At 41.8% G+C, this 21,736-nt stretch overlaps 1 protein-coding gene across 1 annotated transcript; it reads right to left on the bottom strand.

Annotated features, from left to right (window-relative positions):
* Positions 1–8,581: 8,581 nt before the first annotated feature.
* LOC137258432 (translocon-associated protein subunit alpha-like) lies at positions 8,582–20,616 on the bottom strand. The gene is made up of 9 exons (XM_067796110.1): positions 20,395–20,616; positions 18,884–19,026; positions 18,403–18,496; positions 17,844–17,971; positions 14,019–14,150; positions 10,759–10,838; positions 10,215–10,293; positions 9,855–9,957; positions 8,582–9,472 (listed from the first exon to the last, which is right to left on the bottom strand). The coding sequence occupies exons 1-9, from the start codon at positions 20,468–20,470 to the stop codon at positions 9,393–9,395; spliced, it is 915 nt and encodes a 304-aa protein (XP_067652211.1). The 5' UTR covers positions 20,471–20,616; the 3' UTR covers positions 8,582–9,392.
* Between the last annotated feature and the right edge of the window lie 1,120 nt (positions 20,617–21,736).

The raw sequence follows: 21,736 nt of genomic DNA, 5'->3' as shown, positions 1-21,736 counted from the left end.
ATCTCCATCCCCAGATTCACTACAGTTCACGGATCCAGTGCATCTCCATTTCCAGATTTACTACAGTTCACGGATCCAGTGCATCTCCATCCCTAGAATCACCACAGTTCACGGATCCAGTGCATCTTTATCCCTAGACTCACTACAGTTCACAGATCCAGTGCATCTCCATACCCACATTCACTACAGTTCACGGACCCAGTGCATCTCCATCCCTAGACTCACTACAGTTCACGGATCCAGTGCATCTCCATCCTTAGACTCACTACAGTTCACGGACCCAGTGCATCTCCATCCCTAGACTCACTACAGTTCACGGATCCAGTGCATCTCCATCCCTAGACTCACTACAGTTCACGGATCCAGTGCATCTCCATCCTTAGACTCACTACAGTTCACGGATCTGGTGCATCTCGATCCCTAGAATCACCACAGTTCACGGATCCAGTGCATCTCCACACCAAGATTCACTACAGTTCACGGATCCAGTGCATCTCCATCCCTAGACTCACTACAGTTCACGGATCCAGTGCATCTCCATCCCCAGATTCACTACAGTTCACGGATCCAGTGCATCTCCATTTTCAGATTCACTACAGTTCACGGATCCAGTGCATCTCCATTCCTAGACTCACTACAGTTCACGGATCTGGTGCATCTCGATCCCTAGAATCACCACAGTTCACGGATCCAGTGCATCTCCACACCAAGATTCACTACAGTTCACGGATCCAGTCCATCTCCATCCCTAGACTCACTACAGTTCACGGACCCAGTGCATCTCCATCCCTAGACTCACTACAGTTCACGGATCCAGTGCATCTCCATCCTTAGACTCACTACAGTTCACGGACCCAGTGCATCTCGATCCCTAGACTCACTACGGTTCACGGATCCAGTGCATCTCCATTCCTAGACTCACCGCAGTTCACGGATCTGGTGCATCTCGATCCCTAGACTCACCACAGTTCACAGATCCAGTGCATCTCCATCCCTAGAATCACCACAGTTCACGGATCCAGTGCATCTTTATCCCTAGACTCACCACAGTTCACGGATCCAGTGCATCTCCATACCCACATTCACTACAGTTCACGGACCTAGTGCATCTCCATCCCTAGACTCACCACTGTTCACGGATCCAGTGCATCTCCATACCCACATTCACTACAGTTCACGGACCCGGTAGATCTCCATCCCTAGACTCACTACAGTTCACGGATCCAGTGCATCTCCATCCTTAGACTCACTACAGTTCACGGATCCAGTGCATCTCCATCCCTAGACTCACTACAGTTCACGGACCCAGTGCATCTCCATCCCTAGACTCACTACAGTTCACGGATCCAGTGCATCTCCATCCCCAGATTCACTACAGTTCACGGATCCAGTGCATCTCCATTTTCAGATTCACTACAGTTCACGGATCCAGTGCATCTCCATTCCTAGACTCACTACAGTTCACGGATCTGGTGCATCTCGATCCCTAGAATCACCACAGTTCACGGATCCAGTGCATCTCCATACCCACATTCACTACAGTTCACGGATCCAGTGCATCTCCATCCCTAGACTCACTACAGTTCACGGATCCAGTGCATCTCCATCCCTAGACTCACTACAGTTCACGGACCCAGTGCATCTCCATCCCTAGACTCACTACAGTTCACGGATCCAGTGCATCTCCATCCCCAGATTCACTACAGTTCACGGATCCAGTGCATCTCCATTTTCAGATTCACTACAGTTCACGGATCCAGTGCATCTCCATTCCTAGACTCACTACAGTTCACGGATCTGGTGCATCTCGATCCCTAGAATCACCACAGTTCACGGATCCAGTGCATCTCCACACCAAGATTCACTACAGTTCACGGATCCAGTGCATCTCCATCCCTAGACTCACTACGGTTCACGGACCCAGTGCATCTCCATCCCTAGACTCACTACAGTTCACGGATCCAGTGCATCTCCATCCCCAGATTCACTACAGTTCACGGATCCAGTGCATCTCCATTTCCAGATTTACTACAGTTCACGGATCCAGTGCATCTCCATTCCTAGACTCACCGCAGTTCACGGATCTGGTGCATCTCGATCCCTAGACTCACCACAGTTCACAGATCCAGTGCATCTCCATCCCTAGAATCACCACAGTTCACGGATCCAGTGCATCTTTATCCCTAGACTCACTACAGTTCACGGATCCAGTGCATCTCCATACCCACATTCACTACAGTTCACGGACCCAGTGCATCTCCATCCCTAGACTCACTACAGTTCACGGATCCAGTGCATCTCCATCCTTAGACTCACTACAGTTCACGGACCCAGTGCATCTCCATCCCTAGACTCACTACAGTTCACGGATCCAGTGCATCTCCATCCCTAGACTCACTACAGTTCACGGATCCAGTGCATCTCCATCCTTAGACTCACTACAGTTCACGGATCTGGTGCATCTCGATCCCTAGAATCACCACAGTTCACGGATCCAGTGCATCTCCACACCAAGATTCACTACAGTTCACGGATCCAGTGCATCTCCATCCCTAGACTCACTACAGTTCACGGATCCAGTGCATCTCCATCCCCAGATTCACTACAGTTCACGGATCCAGTGCATCTCCATTTTCAGATTCACTACAGTTCACGGATCCAGTGCATCTCCATTCCTAGACTCACTACAGTTCACGGATCTGGTGCATCTCGATCCCTAGAATCACCACAGTTCACGGATCCAGTGCATCTCCACACCAAGATTCACTACAGTTCACGGATCCAGTCCATCTCCATCCCTAGACTCACTACAGTTCACGGACCCAGTGCATCTCCATCCCTAGACTCACTACAGTTCACGGATCCAGTGCATCTCCATCCTTAGACTCACTACAGTTCACGGACCCAGTGCATCTCGATCCCTAGACTCACTACGGTTCACGGATCCAGTGCATCTCCATTCCTAGACTCACCGCAGTTCACGGATCTGGTGCATCTCGATCCCTAGACTCACCACAGTTCACAGATCCAGTGCATCTCCATCCCTAGAATCACCACAGTTCACGGATCCAGTGCATCTTTATCCCTAGACTCACCACAGTTCACGGATCCAGTGCATCTCCATACCCACATTCACTACAGTTCACGGACCTAGTGCATCTCCATCCCTAGACTCACCACTGTTCACGGATCCAGTGCATCTCCATACCCACATTCACTACAGTTCACGGACCCGGTAGATCTCCATCCCTAGACTCACTACAGTTCACGGATCCAGTGCATCTCCATCCTTAGACTCACTACAGTTCACGGATCCAGTGCATCTCCATCCCTAGACTCACTACAGTTCACGGACCCAGTGCATCTCCATCCCTAGACTCACTACAGTTCACGGATCCAGTGCATCTCCATCCCCAGATTCACTACAGTTCACGGATCCAGTGCATCTCCATTTTCAGATTCACTACAGTTCACGGATCCAGTGCATCTCCATTCCTAGACTCACTACAGTTCACGGATCTGGTGCATCTCGATCCCTAGAATCACCACAGTTCACGGATCCAGTGCATCTCCATACCCACATTCACTACAGTTCACGGATCCAGTGCATCTCCATCCCTAGACTCACTACAGTTCACGGATCCAGTGCATCTCCATCCCTAGACTCACTACAGTTCACGGACCCAGTGCATCTCCATCCCTAGACTCACTACAGTTCACGGATCCAGTGCATCTCCATCCCCAGATTCACTACAGTTCACGGATCCAGTGCATCTCCATTTTCAGATTCACTACAGTTCACGGATCCAGTGCATCTCCATTCCTAGACTCACTACAGTTCACGGATCTGGTGCATCTCGATCCCTAGAATCACCACAGTTCACGGATCCAGTGCATCTCCATACCCACATTCACTACAGTTCACGGATCCAGTGCATCTCCATCCCTAGACTCACTACAGTTCACGGACCCAGTGCATCTCCATTCCTAGACTCACTACAGTTCACGGATCCAGTGCATCTCCATCCCTAGACTCACTACAGTTCACGGATCCAGTGCATCTCCATACCCACATTCACTACAGTTCACGGATCCAGTGCATCTCCATCCCTAGACTCACTACAGTTCACGGATCCAGTGCATCTCCACCCCTAGACTCACTACAGTTCACGGATCCAGTGCATCTCGATCCATAGTCTCACCACAGTTCACAGATCCAGTGCATCTTTATCCCTAGACTCATCACTGTTCACGGATCTGGTGCATCTCCATCCCTAGACTCACCACAATTTACGGACCCAGTAGATCTCCATCCCTAGACTCACCACAATTTACGGACCCAGTAGACCTCCATCCCTAGACTCACCACAATTTACGGACCCGGTAGATCTCCATCCCTAGACTCACTACAGTTCACGGATCCAGTGCATCTCCATCCTTAGACTCACTACAGTTCACGGATCCAGTGCATCTCCATCCCTAGACTCACTACAGTTCACGGACCCAGTGCATCTCCATCCCTAGACTCACTACAGTTCACGGATCCAGTGCATCTCCATCCCCAGATTCACTACAGTTCACGGATCCAGTGCATCTCCATTTTCAGATTCACTACAGTTCACGGATCCAGTGCATCTCCATTCCTAGACTCACTACAGTTCACGGATCTGGTGCATCTCGATCCCTAGAATCACCACAGTTCACGGATCCAGTGCATCTCCATACCCACATTCACTACAGTTCACGGATCCAGTGCATCTCCATCCCTAGACTCACTACAGTTCACGGATCCAGTGCATCTCCATCCCTAGACTCACTACAGTTCACGGACCCAGTGCATCTCCATCCCTAGACTCACTACAGTTCACGGATCCAGTGCATCTCCATCCCCAGATTCACTACAGTTCACGGATCCAGTGCATCTCCATTTTCAGATTCACTACAGTTCACGGATCCAGTGCATCTCCATTCCTAGACTCACTACAGTTCACGGATCTGGTGCATCTCGATCCCTAGAATCACCACAGTTCACGGATCCAGTGCATCTCCATACCCACATTCACTACAGTTCACGGATCCAGTGCATCTCCATCCCTAGACTCACTACAGTTCACGGACCCAGTGCATCTCCATTCCTAGACTCACTACAGTTCACGGATCCAGTGCATCTCCATCCCTAGACTCACTACAGTTCACGGATCCAGTGCATCTCCATACCCACATTCACTACAGTTCACGGATCCAGTGCATCTCCATCCCTAGACTCACTACAGTTCACGGATCCAGTGCATCTCCACCCCTAGACTCACTACAGTTCACGGATCCAGTGCATCTCGATCCATAGTCTCACCACAGTTCACAGATCCAGTGCATCTTTATCCCTAGACTCATCACTGTTCACGGATCTGGTGCATCTCCATCCCTAGACTCACCACAATTTACGGACCCAGTAGATCTCCATCCCTAGACTCACCACAATTTACGGACCCAGTAGACCTCCATCCCTAGACTCACCACAATTTACGGACCCAGTAGATCTCCATCCCTAGACTCACCACAATTTACGGACCCAGTAGACCTCCATCCCTAGACTCACCACAATTTACGGACCCAGTAGACCTCCATCCCTAGACTCACCACAATTTACGGACCCGGTAGATCTCCATCCCTAGACTCACCACAATTTACGGACCCAGTAGACCTCCATCCCCAGACTCACCACAATTTACCGACCCAGTAGACCTCCATCCCTAGACTCACCACAATTTACGGATCCATAGCATTTCCCTCCCGAGACTCACAACGCAACTCCTTCATCTAGTGCATCAGCTTCCGCAGACAGTCAATTCCTGTATTGGGGAAAACTGTTGTGATTGAGCTTCCCAGTTCCCTGAAGCTCAAGGTACAGTTGTCTAAGCCCTCATATTTGTACTGTGGCCACGTTTTCAAATGATGTTCAAAGTCTGTTAATCAGTATTTCACTGGGAAACATACCGACGACTATTTTGTCAGCAGGGACCATATACTGGTTCACAAAGTGATTGAGGCGCTCTTACAATGCCGTGTTATGGAAGCGACTGTCGTCTTCGCGACTAATAGTTCAGAACTTCCACCCTATGCTGTAGATTCATACCTCTCTCAGTCCCTGAACCATATTATTTTCTCATCCATTTAAGTAAACTTTGGCGCAGTATTATTCGTTACAGTGCTATACATAATGAAACAGCAAGCAGTAATACTAAGCCTAAGGTAGACTAATTTTCACATCTGCAACCCCTCTAAGCAATGGAGCAAGTTTAGCCTTTCCTCGGGTTTCTGAATCTCTCATCTGAGCGGGAATCCTTTTCACTTTAAAAGTAATGATTATCAAAATTACATGTATATTATCGGACTAGGCGTTATTTAGCCTAGTATTCCACACTAGACTGACACCATCATTACACTATCTGGGGCGCTTCAATAAAGTTTCCAAGGGTCGGATGGTAAGTAAAAGAATCAGACGAGGGTGTTTTGATGCCTTCTCACCAATTTACTGACTATTAGGGGTGCAGGGTTTTATCAGTATACCGGTATATTACAATACGCATGACATGTGTCAACCAAGTTAGCGAGCCTGACCACCCGATCCCGTTAATCGCCTCTTAAGAGAAGCATAGTCGCCTTTTATGGCAAGCATGGGTTGCTGAAGGCCTATTCTACCCCGGGATATATGTTTAGGAACTTATGATGTAGAAAGTAGGACTGACATGCACAATCAGTGCCACTCACTGTCAAACACTGTCCCAACATATATCAGTACTTACCGCAATACTGGTACCTATATCGCAATATAATGCAATATACAATTTTAATGCCCATACACAGCCTTACTGACTATGACAAATGCGGACCTTTATGTCTGCATCAACAGCTTCGTGGTTGGTTGTTTGATGCCGCACTCTGCAATATTTCAGTATATGGCAGCGGTCTGCAATTAATCAAGTCTGGACCACAGTATCCAGTGATTAACAGCATGAGCGTCAATTTACACAAATGGTTTACGATGACATGGGTCAACCAAGTCATCAAGCTTGACCACCAGATCCCGTTCGTTGCTTCTTCCTACAAGCATGGATTGCCGAAGACTAATTCTAACCCTCAGGCTTAGTTGTTGCTGTCGACTCATAATGCACTTCCTGATTCTTAATATTGTCAACCTAGCCGTGTGTAAATCAGTAATGACTGGCCACCCCAAGCGTATCTAATGTAAAGCATACGTACAAGTTACAAGACTCACAAAATTTACCCTTCTATTAGTGTAAAATGAAGCAGGTAATGCAAGAGGGTGTATATGTATTAGTGCATGGAACCACGTATTGATGCAGAATCAGATGTATTCGCGGTCAGTGCGTTGGAATTTTAAGACAGGTCGCATTTTCTTTGTAGGTCACCGAGAACCATACGAATATTATTGCATGGTAGGATTCTCACCAGCGAGATCAAGCGCCTAACTTCGACAGTAGTGATGGGTTGATGACCAAAATGTGTGGTGTAGTTTAAGATATTCACAGTATCGTGAGGTCAGACAATGTGAAATAAGGTTAAACTTCACTTAAGCATTAAAGTATCCATTTAAGATGATATGTAAGAGGTGGTATGAACACAGTAGAGTGGTGTGATAATGGTTTAACGTCGCCTTTTCCTCCATTCCAGCATCATGGTTTGGGGACACCAGAAATGAATTTCATACATTGCACCCACGTGGGAAAATCGAATCCAGTTCTTAGATGTGCCGAGCCATCGTTTCAAACACTTCACGTAACCCAGTAATCGCACATTGAAGAACATGAAGAGTCAGTTTAGTCTCTAGGGTTGTGCTACCTTGTTCGTGGAAGTCCCACATTGATAAAAACTGCATAGAATGACTGACTGCCACATTAAGGGTGTTTTGGCTTGTACGCACATACAGTTCTTAATTTCATGACCAATGACCAGCGTCTGTTAGTAGACAATCCACCAAGTCATACGTCCTACCCCATCATCCATTTTGTTGCGTAAATATTTGCCAAAGGCACGGTGGAAGCACCACACACCTGAGAATCAGTGCCACCTGTGGTGCAGATCTTTGTGATGGTTGTAGGTATATGTACTTTGTTTAGTGCCTTTTCTAAATCAAAATCCCTGCAGTGCATAGAGTGAGTGGGTGGGTGTAGTTTTATACCCCACTCATCAATATTCTTGCCATGTGACACCCGCCTGTAAGTAACCCAGTGATCCGACAATCCAGTCAACAGCATAATCATCGATCTGTGCAACTGGGAACCAATGACATGTGGCAGCCAAGTCAGCCTGCCTGACCACCCGATCCTGTTAGTCGTCTGTTACAACTAGCATAGTCGCCTTACATGGCAAGCATGGGTTGCTGAAGGCCTATTCTACCCTAGACCTCCATGGGTCACAGAGCACACAGCCATTGTTTCAGTTTCCACACTCATAACAGAATGATTAAAAAAATAAAATAAATAAAGGCTGACCACCCGATCCCGTTAGTCTCTTCTTAAGACAAGCATATGTACTGAACATATCTTGAAAATGAAACCACTGTTTTTTTACTTTTTATTAAAATGATATTTACACGACTCACATCCTCATCCAGAAATATACAATATGATCTCACCTTAAATTTGAGCATTGGAAGATTCTCAGACAACATACCTAATCATTCTTAGATAATGAAATACATGAGCAGCAAAGCTGAATCTCAACAGAATGCCAAACAAAAATACTGGCATGATTAACTGGATCTTCTTGTTACACACAATATCAGACTAGATCAAGAATGAAATTATGCAAGCTAGCAAAGGTAACCCATAACCAGATTTATTTTTTTTCCTATTGTAAAAATTAAGTAGGAATGTACATGGACATTTTGGAATGGAGATATTCTTGGACATCTCAACAGTTAAAATATTACACCAGGGTGGTTGTGTATGTACAATTCTGTTTGCATAGTTAAGGAACTGGCAAATTCACAGGTGCATCAATAAATACAAGACAAAATGACTATCATATCTTCCAAAGCAGCCAGTGAATGTGTTCAGATGCTTTCATTCAAACAACAAAAATAAAAAGACATCAATTTCAACCAAAATGCTCAAAAGTTCCTCCATGTTCCTCAGTCTTCCTCCATTTTCTCCTTACAACCATGATGACAGTCGTCCTGGCTACTTTCTTTCACGTCCACATAATACACCTATCTACATTTGATAATCCTAGCGTTAAAGACAAGCAGTGTCGCCTACGCTTACGAGGTGTGTATATTTTATTGTGAAAAACAGTGATGAGATTGACAGGGATGTCGTGCTCCCGCATGATAGGCAGCAGAATTGGTGCTCGCTCCTGATGCCATTCCTTTACTCCTCGCCAGAACCCGAAGATCTTTTGCTTCTTCGCTGACGAGGTGATTGCTTTGGGGAACGCCGAGGAGAACGATCTGGAAGAGAATCATTGCGTCAGGTTCAGATGTTCACAAAACACAAAGAATTACCTAGTCAAGGGAGACAACTCTGAAACCAAATTACATTTGCAGGCATGAACGTCAACGAAGAGAGAATCTGTACTTCATGTCTGCTTCAGGAATATTTTTTCAACAGTTATTTCCACCTAAATTATATGTATACACAATGAGCAGCCCTATACTGATTCTTCACTAGCGATTCTGTGTGATCTGCAATCAATACACTGGGGAAACCAACTCTTTAGTGGATCTGATGCGCTAAGCAAGGCAAATACACAGGGCATTGGGTATCCACAGACTGGGTTGTTGGTGACCCCCAAAAGTTGCTCATATGATGCATCCATCAAACTACACTTACTCATTTCCTGGAGCGTTTCCTTTGGGAGCCAGTCGTAGTCTACATCTGACTTCTGGGTGCCCATTTCTACAATGGGTTTGTGCTTTGGCATCAGACGTTTCCTCTGGTAAGGAAAAAAAAAAAAAGAAAAAAATGTGAATAACAGTCAATGCCTATGCTATTTGAATTAATTCATAATATTTTTGATGGCTAAAAAACTATAACTGATGTTTCAAAGTGAATATTTATCACTGACAATTTAAGATAAGTCATGACTTGTAATTTTATTTGACTCAGCATGAGTATTTTTATAAACTTAACCAAGAATGCTTTTGTATAGAGCATGAACATATAGCATCAGAAGACATGTTGATAACTCACTCCATAAGTGGACAGCAACTGCTGGGCTCCAACTAGCAAAAGGACAGCCACTGCCGCCAAAAACACGTACAAGAAGAAGCTGCAATAAACAATGTGAACAGGTATCATCATCTACCACTCACATAAAACATTAGTTATCATTAACCTTGTTAAAAATTTATTGATTCCATGCATTGAACATTAAATGAACATTTGGCACAGTGCTTATATAAAATGCCTTTAGACTCCAATTTGTTAGAGAGCATGTGAGTATGGTTTTACTGTTTTCAGAAATATTCCGTCTGGGGACACCAGAAATGGGCTCCACATTGTATCCATGAGGGTAATCAAACCCATGACATTGATGCGATGATATAGCCACTTGACTACCTCCATCGCCCCTCCAATCTGTTTGGATTTCTCTAACAATTACAGCCTAACCAATCAAATCAGTATGTCTTTAACAGCCAAAACATCCCAGTTCTATTCTAGTAGTGAGGAACATAAAACACTTTGAAGTAGGATAGTCTGCAGTAAAGGTTGAACACATTGGTAATCAACTTACGTTTCCCCATCCAAACCCTCGTCAGGCTCCACAACAGTTATGGTTTCATTGTAAACAGCATTTTGGAAGTAGTTGCCTTCCTGAAAGAAAAAGGTTATAGAATTACAATAATGCATCATATCCGGACAAAAAACTTTTGAAAGCTGAATTGCTTGGTCGGAAAGTTTTAAGGACTGGTATATTGTCCCACGGTCATGGTACGACACAATCAACAGTCACAAACTTTACCCTACAAATTCAATCTAATTCAAGAACAAACAAATCTTATCTGAGGGGGAATCACACAGGGATCATGAAGAAAAGATAAACATGTGAAGGACTTGAATCAAACTGAACTGCAAGGAGGCGCATCATATCGGATGTGTAAACAGTATAACTACGTTTACAACTATAGGAGAAATCCTAATTGATAAACACAAAATGGATCCATCACTCAAACTATTCTCCATTATTCTTGCAACCATCAGGAAGACCAAGCACTACAGAGTGGCCTAGTCTGCTGTACAGACTGCACAACACATTCACCTGATATATCACTACAACTGCCACACCTAATGAGTCGTGTATCTGAAGTGTATCGAAGCAAAATTGTTGAATGATATCGAACGACTCTTACATTTTATTAGCATTACTAATTTTCAAGGATCTATATGAAGTCAAAATGATGTATTTGTCAATGTTAGAGCATTTTAAAATAATTACTTGATTTATCATTGATCTAAATGGAATAAAAATAAGATTTCAGAGAAATCACAACCCCCATTTGCTCCCCCTGCTTCAAACAGTACTGGCATACTTATTTAAGTAAACAAAACAACAGGGCTGATAACTGGCAGACATGACCCTTCATATTTGATAAAAAGTACAATTACTTGGTATCACCTGGCATATTGACCTTGTTGAAAAGAGATATCAGAAAATGTATTCTTAAGTTGTTCACCAACCCTACGAATCTCTAAGTTATAATAGAAAAACTACCCGAATTTTCCTCAAATTAATTAATGTTATCCATGATAGCATCCAGAATGAAAACAAAACAACAAACCAGATGACATGGTTACCAACTGTCATATGACACAAGACGTGGGAAAGAAGTTTGACACACAGTCCCATCAAGTAATAATGGTTGTGCTCTCGCTTCTCCACAGTCTATCTAGCAAGTTGCCTGGAAACTGAATGGCATGCAGTCATCCAGTCACTCTCAACCTGCAGGTTCCACGTGACACAAGTACTTAATGGCAGTATACTGATGCAACTGTTTCATCGAGTGGGTGGGTGGGTTTTACGTCACTTTTAGCAATATTCCAGCTATATCATGGCAGGGGATCCAGAAATGGACTTTACATACACTGTGCCCCTGTGTGATGAGCAAATGCTTTAACCATTAGGCATGCATGGAAATGCTACCAACACTTCCTCTCCCTGACCAAATCATGTGCATTTTTCATCCATGAAAACGTTTTCTCAATGGTCCAAACACCATCTCCAACAAATATAGGTTCCTGGAAACCTTTTCTAACCGGTAAACCTAGAGGAACCAGAAAGTGACCAAAATACATGAAAGGATTTAAGCAGATGGACACATAAGGTGTTTGAAATTCTGAAGTGTGTAGATCAGTTTTGGATCATAGCAGTGAGTGAGTGAGTTGAGTTTTACGCCGCACTCAGCAATATTACAGCTATATGGCGGCGGTCTGTAAATAATCGAGTCTGGACCAGACAATCCAGTGATCAACAACATGATCATCGATCTGCGCAATTGGGAACCGATGACATGCGTCAACCACGTCAGCGAGCCTGACCACCCGATCCCGTTAGTCGCCTCTTACGACAAGCATAGTCGCCTTTTATGGCAAGCATGGGTTGCTGAAGGCCTATTCTACCCTGGGACCTTCACGGGTCTGGATCATAGCAAATGTGTAAAGAGTTTAAATTTACTAGGTTTACAACTGTAGGAGAAATCCTAATTGATGAACACAAAATGGATCCATCACTCAAACTATTCTCCATTATTCTTGCAACCATCAGGAAGACCAAGCACTACAGAGTGGCCTAGTCTGCTGTACAGGCTGCACAACACATTCACCTGATATATCACTACAACTGCCACACATAATGCCTAACATCTTAAGCTATTTCTAAGCAGAAGAGCTGATACTTTTACATTACAACAGTATCTCCACTTTTTCATTTGTATTATGTTGATGCCTTAGTTTTTTCAAGTGTCAAAGGATGATTTTTCTTGCAAAACGCTGACAACCATTAAAGACCCTGACAAACTTATATTAAACCAAGACTGAATCAATAGAAGTAACATTCTGATTTATGGATGTAACTATGGCATCCAGGAAGGTCATCCTGACCGTGATGACAGTCACATATCATGCAAATAATATCACAAAATATTTTACAAGATATTACTTGGTTGAGAGTTTCACTGATCTAACATGAGAAAAGACAAAGACAATAAACTGAAGTGCACATTTCTTCCTGTAAGCACTTGCTGAGTATGTAAATTACACTCAATACCAAAAGATCATAAGCCACAAAGAAATCCTTTGGTTTCTAAAAATACAATAAACAAATGTTCTTGAAAAATTACCCTAAACCCACAGAAAAGGAAATATTAACAGTACTGTAAGTATAGAGGTCTTGACTTATCAATGGCTTTATCCATAAATATGACCAACTTAAAAACAGACATTAACTTGTCCCATGGCTTGGTCATAAAGAGTTGTCTAAAATGAAGTAATGGGAGAGTAAGTTCTACACACAGTCCATCATGTAACAATGGTTGTGCTCTAGCTTCTCCACTGTTTATCTAGCAAGTTGTTTGGAGACTGAACAACATATCATCACACAGTCACTATCAACCTGCAGGTTCCCCAGGACACCAATACTTTACGACACTCATCATGTAACACTATCATGCAAAATGACAACTTACCACCATGGAATGTTGACAACACTGTGTACTTCAACTTACAGTTACATACAATGATAGAATCTGCACACATTCCAGCCATATCATTTATAACAGTTCACAATACTAAGTTTAATTTTTTACTGCTGTTTGTCTGTAGCAGCAAGTCTCACTATGTTAATGAAATAGCTTATTTTGGGGCCACCTACACTCTAACCAGAAGCAAACGCCGAGTTTATGCCATCTCTTACAGAACAGAAAACTGAAACTCCTCTGTTCATAAGTATGTTCACAATTAGGAGGGGAGACAACTCCAAACACTGGCACTCATACTCACGCTGTCTTTGTAGTTGAGGTTGATTGTGAGACCGAAAGGCCTGGCATTGAAGGCTTCATTGGCAGTGAATCCGTATTCAAATGTTGCTTGCTTCTTGGGCTCCACAACTTGGCTATATGACACTGTGGTGAACTGGAACAGTCACAACACAGTCTTTCAGACGCACAAATATGATGTCTATCAGGTAATAATGATCTGATTTATTGTTAAAAAAAGCAAATACCTAGAATAAGGACATTCTTCAACATAAGTGACCACAAAACTGAAAAGTGTTTAGTCGGAAACAATTGGCTTATTGACAAGTTCATAAATTATTTCTGAAACATCTGACATCACACAATCTAACTGACCTATTATAATACAGTAATTCCTCGAAATAACACGTTTTGCGATACCGCAGATTCGGTTAAACCGCGAGGTAACCCGTGGCTCCCGTAAGAAAAGTTGAACTGTGATCACATCCCTTCACAAAATCAAAATAGCTCATTAACAAATCCGCTGTTGCACTCTGGTAAATAACGTAAACTAGGGAAATTCAGTGCAGATGGCAACTGACAGTGTTTATCGTATATATCAGTTGTATTTCAGATGCTTAAAACATGCAGGGTTTTTCTAAATAATAATCATACCAACATCATAGTAGTAACTGCGCTATAGCACGATTAAACAGTCATCCAAGAACGTATGATGTCAGAAAACACATTTTATTTGATTAGTCCCATTTTTATTCATTAAAACTGTTGACAGGAGCAAGGGAGACACCGTGAGAAATAGCATTACCCCATTCCATAGGAGTATAACGTCCACGTACCACATTCACAAGTCTGTTTTTCGCACCTACCGTGATAGAACCAATTTCACATTAGTCTTAGCAGCTACGAGCAGATTACAACCTCGTAATCCATGGATTCCGAGACCCGCGTTATTGACTCACTGATGTTATTTTTAGCAAGTAAATGGATAACATTTTGTTTTTCACAATCAAGGGAAGTCAGTGGTGACTTGTCAAACTGTCTCTTATGTAAAATGAACCTAGACAGGTAACAGCCCGTGTTCTGTTAAATCTATTTGCAGAAAACATGCATTATATATCCCAGTGTTAGGGGTTTTTGACAGTATATGACAAAATTTTTATCTTTAATATTTTTTGATTTTGATAAGTTTTGATTTTGCTAAACATGAGTGACAAAGGTATATTCATCTATTTCACAAAAAAGTATCATGTGTAAAAAAATAGAGTTTATAACATCGTATCGGTGAAACTGCAGTCGCTTGTCACATCCCGGTACATTTGTACGTGTTTTCGACGGTGAGCCATACTTTTCCCACTGCACTGTGAGAGTGTTTTGATCACGTGGCTTCCTGTTTCATGCATAACCTGTCACTAGCAGACGACTGATCTTGTTGAATTTTGCTCGCTATTTTGTGTGATACAGGCAATTGATTTTGCATCTGGAGTGGTATCAACGATCGAGGGTAAATAATATTGTTGTTTATTTGCTCTTTACATAACTTAATTTCTTGATTTCAATCGTCAATAAACATTACCGGAACATTGGACCAAGACATCTGTACACAGCTGATTGCTATTTCTGACTTAGTTGAAGAACAGGTAGCAAAACAGGAATAACAATTAAAGGTCACATGCAACGTAAAACACAACTTTGCAGATTCTGGTACCTTTCGGTATGCACTTACCGAAACAAATCATAAAAAATGCCTATTCAACCTACAAAAAAAAACGCGATGAAAAAAAAGCCGCAAAATTGGAGTTTAAACACTTCACTAAATTCCCCCCAGCGCTGGCGGGAAAACAGGTTTCAACAGCTGTGCTGCGCTGCGTCCATAACGCATGCGCAGTGAATAGGTTCGCGGAGCTTGAAACAGTATGCATGCCCAGCATCTGAGGTCGTGAGCAGTAGTCTAATCTTGGTTGTGTACACAAACAATAACAATCTACTCGTTACGTAAAACAACTTGTTGATTGTGGTAAGCAGTCTGTCATAGAGAAAGCTCAGTGTCTGGTTTATTCACACCTACATGTCTGTCTGCCTGTCTGCTAAAGACAACATGCAATACACAGCTTCAATCATTGACCATGTGCAATTTGAACTGAACACCTATCAGACTATACGACATAAAGAAAATAAGTTGATTTATGACTCGTGCACCCAAGTCCCGTGTCTGCCACATTATGTAACTAGGCACGTGTGATACACATGACATATTCTTATGTCTGTGAGTTGCAAACAAACTACATTCATTTTTTTCGGATGACTGGATCTGACAGAAACTGGTGCAAACTCTTGTCAGTTTCAAGTCCTGTTTTGTACTTGGACAAATGACAGATTCCAGCCACGCAGTAGTTTACCATCTCTACTGACATTTTTTACTGGATTGAGCACAAATTCAAAGAACATGTATTTTCCAAACCCAACATCTCTATATACATCCTTCATGGATAACAACTTCTTTTCGTGTATATGATTTTGTTTGTGAATCCATACTGAAACGACGCATCAAGTACACAAAAAGAAGTTGTTATCCATAAAGAATCTTACTTTCTTGTGACTCGCCATACTTCTAAAATGCCCATCAAACAGATCATCTTTCTGTACACACAATGAACCCTCAGCATATCAGCAAATGAAACAGCCAATCGGAAGCCGTCGTTACACTTGAGTGCATATCCACCCGCTATAACTGGGTTCAGTCTCCCGAGGGCTTCGTTTCGGGGGAAGTAAGCCCAAGTACAAAATATTGCACTTTTGAATCGTGATTGTACGCTTATAATTGCGTTTATTTGGGTTTTTTTAAATGCAGCAATGTATATTATATGTCATGAATAAGTAATAAATGTGTTTTAATTACGTTTGATTTTTGGGTTGCATGTGACCTTTAACATTATCATGTTTTCTTGATTGCAAGCTTCCCGTACACATACGTTTTAATTTAATTTTCAAAGTTTGTTTATTTCCACCTTCAACGATACAATATAGTTTTGACTAAGCATAATACGTGTATGGCAGTTCTGTTATGTCCATGGAAAATACGATTTTTCTTGGCCTTTGTTCCACATTATGTGTGTGTGTGGAGGGGGGCATCTGTGGACCTCAAGGCCAGTGTTATAGCGCGAGATGACTGTATATTTAACATACACTGTCACTATTTTTACTGTTTATTGACGGTTACATCAATGGTGCAGAAACATTTCTTTCCTGGGGGATTCAGATATTTTTACCACTTTCATAAAGCACAAAAATTCACTAATGGTTGCAAGATTGTTTCACTTTAGGATGCTGATTTAGACCAAATAAAAGAAATGTTGTGGTTTTGATTACACTCCTACAAAATTGAGGTAGGTAGGATTTGTTTACACTAATGACACACTTATCAAGGTGTAATTTTGCATTCAATCCAAGTTGCAGACATGCTGACTTTCTGTCAGAATGACTAATGTCTGCCCCAAAAAACAATGGCATCTGAAAGATTATCTTATAGCAAAATTGTCATCACTAGAATGCAAGTTTTAGTCGGGTATTTTGAACCACGTCATATTTTTGTAGACTATACAATATTCTTCTGTCAAAATGTTTAAGTCAGCTGATCTGATGAAATATTTGGGTTGTATTTGATAAGGAAAAACAGACTGCAGTGCACTAAAATTTGCCTGTAAGGTTTGTTCCCTTCGATTCAATCATTTCCATTTCGACAAAGAAACAAGATACAGTCAAACATTCACACCACAAACTAAAGAACACAAACGGAAATAATCTAATACGTCATTACATCTATTTGTCCCTAGATTCAACCCAGTTTACTCACATTGTGGACGTAGAAAGAGAAATCTTGTGGGTAGCGGAAAGATCCATCCATGGTTTCCACAATAAAATCCTTGTCTCCCTTATTGGTGAACCCCACGAGCACTCGAACCAATTTCCCAGCAGGGATTTCTGAGGGAAGTACAACAGATAATGTTTTAATAATATTTAAAATACTATAATGAATAATGTGGCATACAAATCTATTCATAAGTCTTCTAACTGTTGATATTTCAACACGTGTATCGACCACTCCATATTATTGGAATAACTATAAATTAGGGGTCCTGGGACACCTATGTTGGTGGGTAGAGGTTAAGTTCTGCATACGTACATTAAGCACCTTTGACTTATCCCTTGAACCAGTGAGAAGCTATACACTATCAGTGTGAGAATCAGATGTCTGTGTGATAACACTCACAGGATTACTACACTGCTTAAGAAAAGGACACTACTGAAGTGTGCATGGAGTATGAATAACTTCTTAAACATGCTAGAGCCTTTTGTCAACTTAACACCTGCCTTCAAGAAGGACATAAATCATAACAATATAACATGCTAACCTCTGTTGTCCCCAGATGGAATGTCAGGATTCATGAACAAGATGAAGGTGTCGGCATTCTCAGATGGTTTCAGTGGCTGATCTTCCTCCTCTTCCTGTAATACAAACTTTCACATGTGAACACAGAAAAAAAGCTTATGTTAAATACAAATGTGATTTATGCCATTTTCAGAAATATTCCATCAATATCACACAGGGGCCCCCCAGAAATTGGGCTTTATATGTAAAGGAAAGAAAATGTGGCATGAGCAATGAGTGTTGTGTTCCTAAAAGTAATCCTTATGCCAAGATGATCGGAGCCCTATTTCTTGAGCACTGGCTAAAGCATATCAATCTTAATCTAGGCCATAGGACATGCCTAACCTTCCATAATTAAAGGTTACAGCAAAGCCAATTTGACTTTAAACACTGCTATTAATATCTATTATCAACTGACACTTTTACACTGAACCCATATCTGTCTTACATTTGAACCCACCCACCTTTTCTGTGGCCAGTACTTCTCCTTCCTCGCCACTATCGCCAGTTTGTGCTCCCTCGTCGGTCTCAACCGTTGCTTCATCATCTTCGCCTTCTATTGGGTCATTCCCAGCATCCTCTGCCATGGCAAAGCTGCTGGTCCTGCCTGTTAATTAGATCAACACTAAACTTTGAGACAGGGTGACAACTGACACGACGGGTATGTACAAGAGTGTTGGCTTCAAGGTTGTTACATTTAACATGATTCAGGATTGTACTGAAAATTTCACACCCAAAAGATTTGGACTACATATTTACAATCTTTCGTACAAAACATACTGCAATCACTGAAATTCAACAGGTGTTTTCTGAAATAGGTATGAACAAAACAATAGCCTCTTGTCACAGATTTAGATGAATAGGACAAGAAGCTCAGAAGCATATGTTCACAAAATATGATTACATATGCAAATGCAAACAGTAAGATTTTTCAGGACAGTTGGTAGCGTCAAATCTGTGTTACTGTCTATCATTAGAACAATGAATTATTAAATAACAGCAATACATTCACCAGTGCATTTGAGATTTACTGCACAGCAAAATTGTGTCAGTGTAGAAAAGATAACATGATCTGCATCCTATCCTGGATTCTCTTTGCAAATCTGGGGCTGTGGGTTAGTGTGCAGGTTAAAGTGGTCGCTCGCCTGTGGCCTAAATTCCTCCCATCACACACTGTGATGACCACTTCTGGTATGACTATCATGATATTGTTGCAGCATTGCTATGTAAAGTTACAAGTTTAACCAAGACAACTTCATAGAAAGTTAAATGGATGTGAGCACAAGAATAGTGGCAGAATAGGTAGTCTGTTAGTGTATAACTCACTGGTATTTGAGCGGCCATACATAAAGCTGTGTTCAGACATTTTTGTGGCATATGTTACGCTGACCGATTTGCTCACTCTAACACCATATTGGAAATTAATACATTTTACCATCATTATTTCCCTGAGGACACTGTACATGCTGTATCTTTAGTGAAAACTACAATGGATTTCGGGTGGGGGTGTTTTAGTACATAGAGAATCTTATTGACAAAATGTTCCGTCACAATCAAGAAAGTTGAAGACACAGGCATGTAATATCCAGGAACGATCTGTCGTTATTAAGGATAAATTGGATATCGTAAACAAGTGCAGCACTGTTGATTCGTATCGTTACAGGTGACTATCCTTCTGAAGGAACATTCTACTTCCGGGTGACTGCCGAAGGCAGGGACCCGTAAACTGCAGGTGTCCCGAACTTCACATTAAGCACCAGACTGTCATTGGAGTACATGACCGTTAAACGAAATATACAATCCAAATGGTGAAAAATGAAATTATCACTAAGTTAAACTTTAAAATATTATCACAACTGAACACAAAAGTCAATGATATTTCCTCTATAATGCAGTTTTCACGACTCAAATACTGCCACGTAGATGTAAACAATGCGTGTCCTAACAGATGTTTTACCACGTTACAAGTGCTTACCTTGTCCAGCAAACATCATAGTTGTTGGCAATAACAGGAGCATCAAAATGAGAAAATTTCCTAATAGTTTCGCCATTATGAGTTCTTGGCGTAAGACGTGAACTGTTGGGAGATGGCTGAGGATTACGTGAAACCGGCTCACACCCCTCTCAACGTAATGGCTCTCAACCGGAAAAGGGTGACATCAAATCGAGGTTTCCCGGAAGTAGTTTCCTTTTGTGACAGTTTTATCTATTGGTCAATGGTGCAAAATAAAAGCCAATCAAAGAAGTTGTTTTGAATTATTTCCAGAACACTACATTGAATTTAATTGGTCACATTTTACACTTTTCTCTAAAACTAACCAATAGCAACAGCTGTCTTTTATGCTTGATGCTCTTATGCTCACGACAAGACAATGTCGTGTATATATATGTGTGCTATATGCACTACGGTCCTTTTACCGTTTATATAATGATGTCATTCACAAGAAAACTCTATGTTAACCTTAGGATATATTCGTGAGACGTTATAACTGGTAAAATCATTCCATAATGACATATTAATTTACAATAGACAACTTTTTTGCGCAACAAACAGTGTGGATTCAAAATTTGTATCTTTAAAAAATGAAGTTATGCTTCAAATGTTATTTGTAGATATATTTGTAATATATTTTCGTACCTTCTAATGCAGTCATTACAATTTATACTTAATACGAGGGAACAGGTCAAAATGGCCACTCGATACATATCGGTTACGGTTATAAAGAAATTAATTTTACAGACCTATTTTTATTACCTTCGAGGGCAAACATATCGGGGTTCGTATTTTTCATACGATGCCTTAGGACAAAATATCACTTTGTCATGGTAATGTGACGTAATGAACAATGTCATGACGTCACGCTTCTTCTGTTGCGACGACGGCGCGTGTGTTTGAAAGTTTTATTTTCCTCAATGGAACGACTTCGGTAATAAACAGAATATTAAATTGGTGCGTATGACATACTATGTTTACGGAACTCCAGCCCAAATGTCGGTATATCCCTCGCTCTCGATCGAGAAATATCAATATTTAGACTCTCGTGTCGTAAACATAGTATGACATGGCCACTCATATATAATATCCTCTATATCGTCAAAAGCTGTGTTCCAGAGGAGATATCTTGTGTGAGATCAAACGACATCTCCTATGGGACATCGTTTTGGGAGTAGATTTTGTACAATGCCCGGACATTCATATGACGTCATGAACTTGATGACTTCACAACGCTGTGATGTCGTTGCACTGCAAGTCTAATGGTAGTTCAGTATTGAGAGATGGACGTTTTTCATTGAAATTATTTTTTATGATATATAGA

This window comes from Haliotis asinina, chromosome 12 (genome assembly GCF_037392515.1).
Source record: "Haliotis asinina isolate JCU_RB_2024 chromosome 12, JCU_Hal_asi_v2, whole genome shotgun sequence".
NCBI classification, from domain to species: Eukaryota; Metazoa; Mollusca; class Gastropoda; order Lepetellida; family Haliotidae; genus Haliotis; species Haliotis asinina.
Note: the sequence above shows the minus strand (reverse complement) of the source record. Positions and strands in the feature narration are given on the sequence as shown.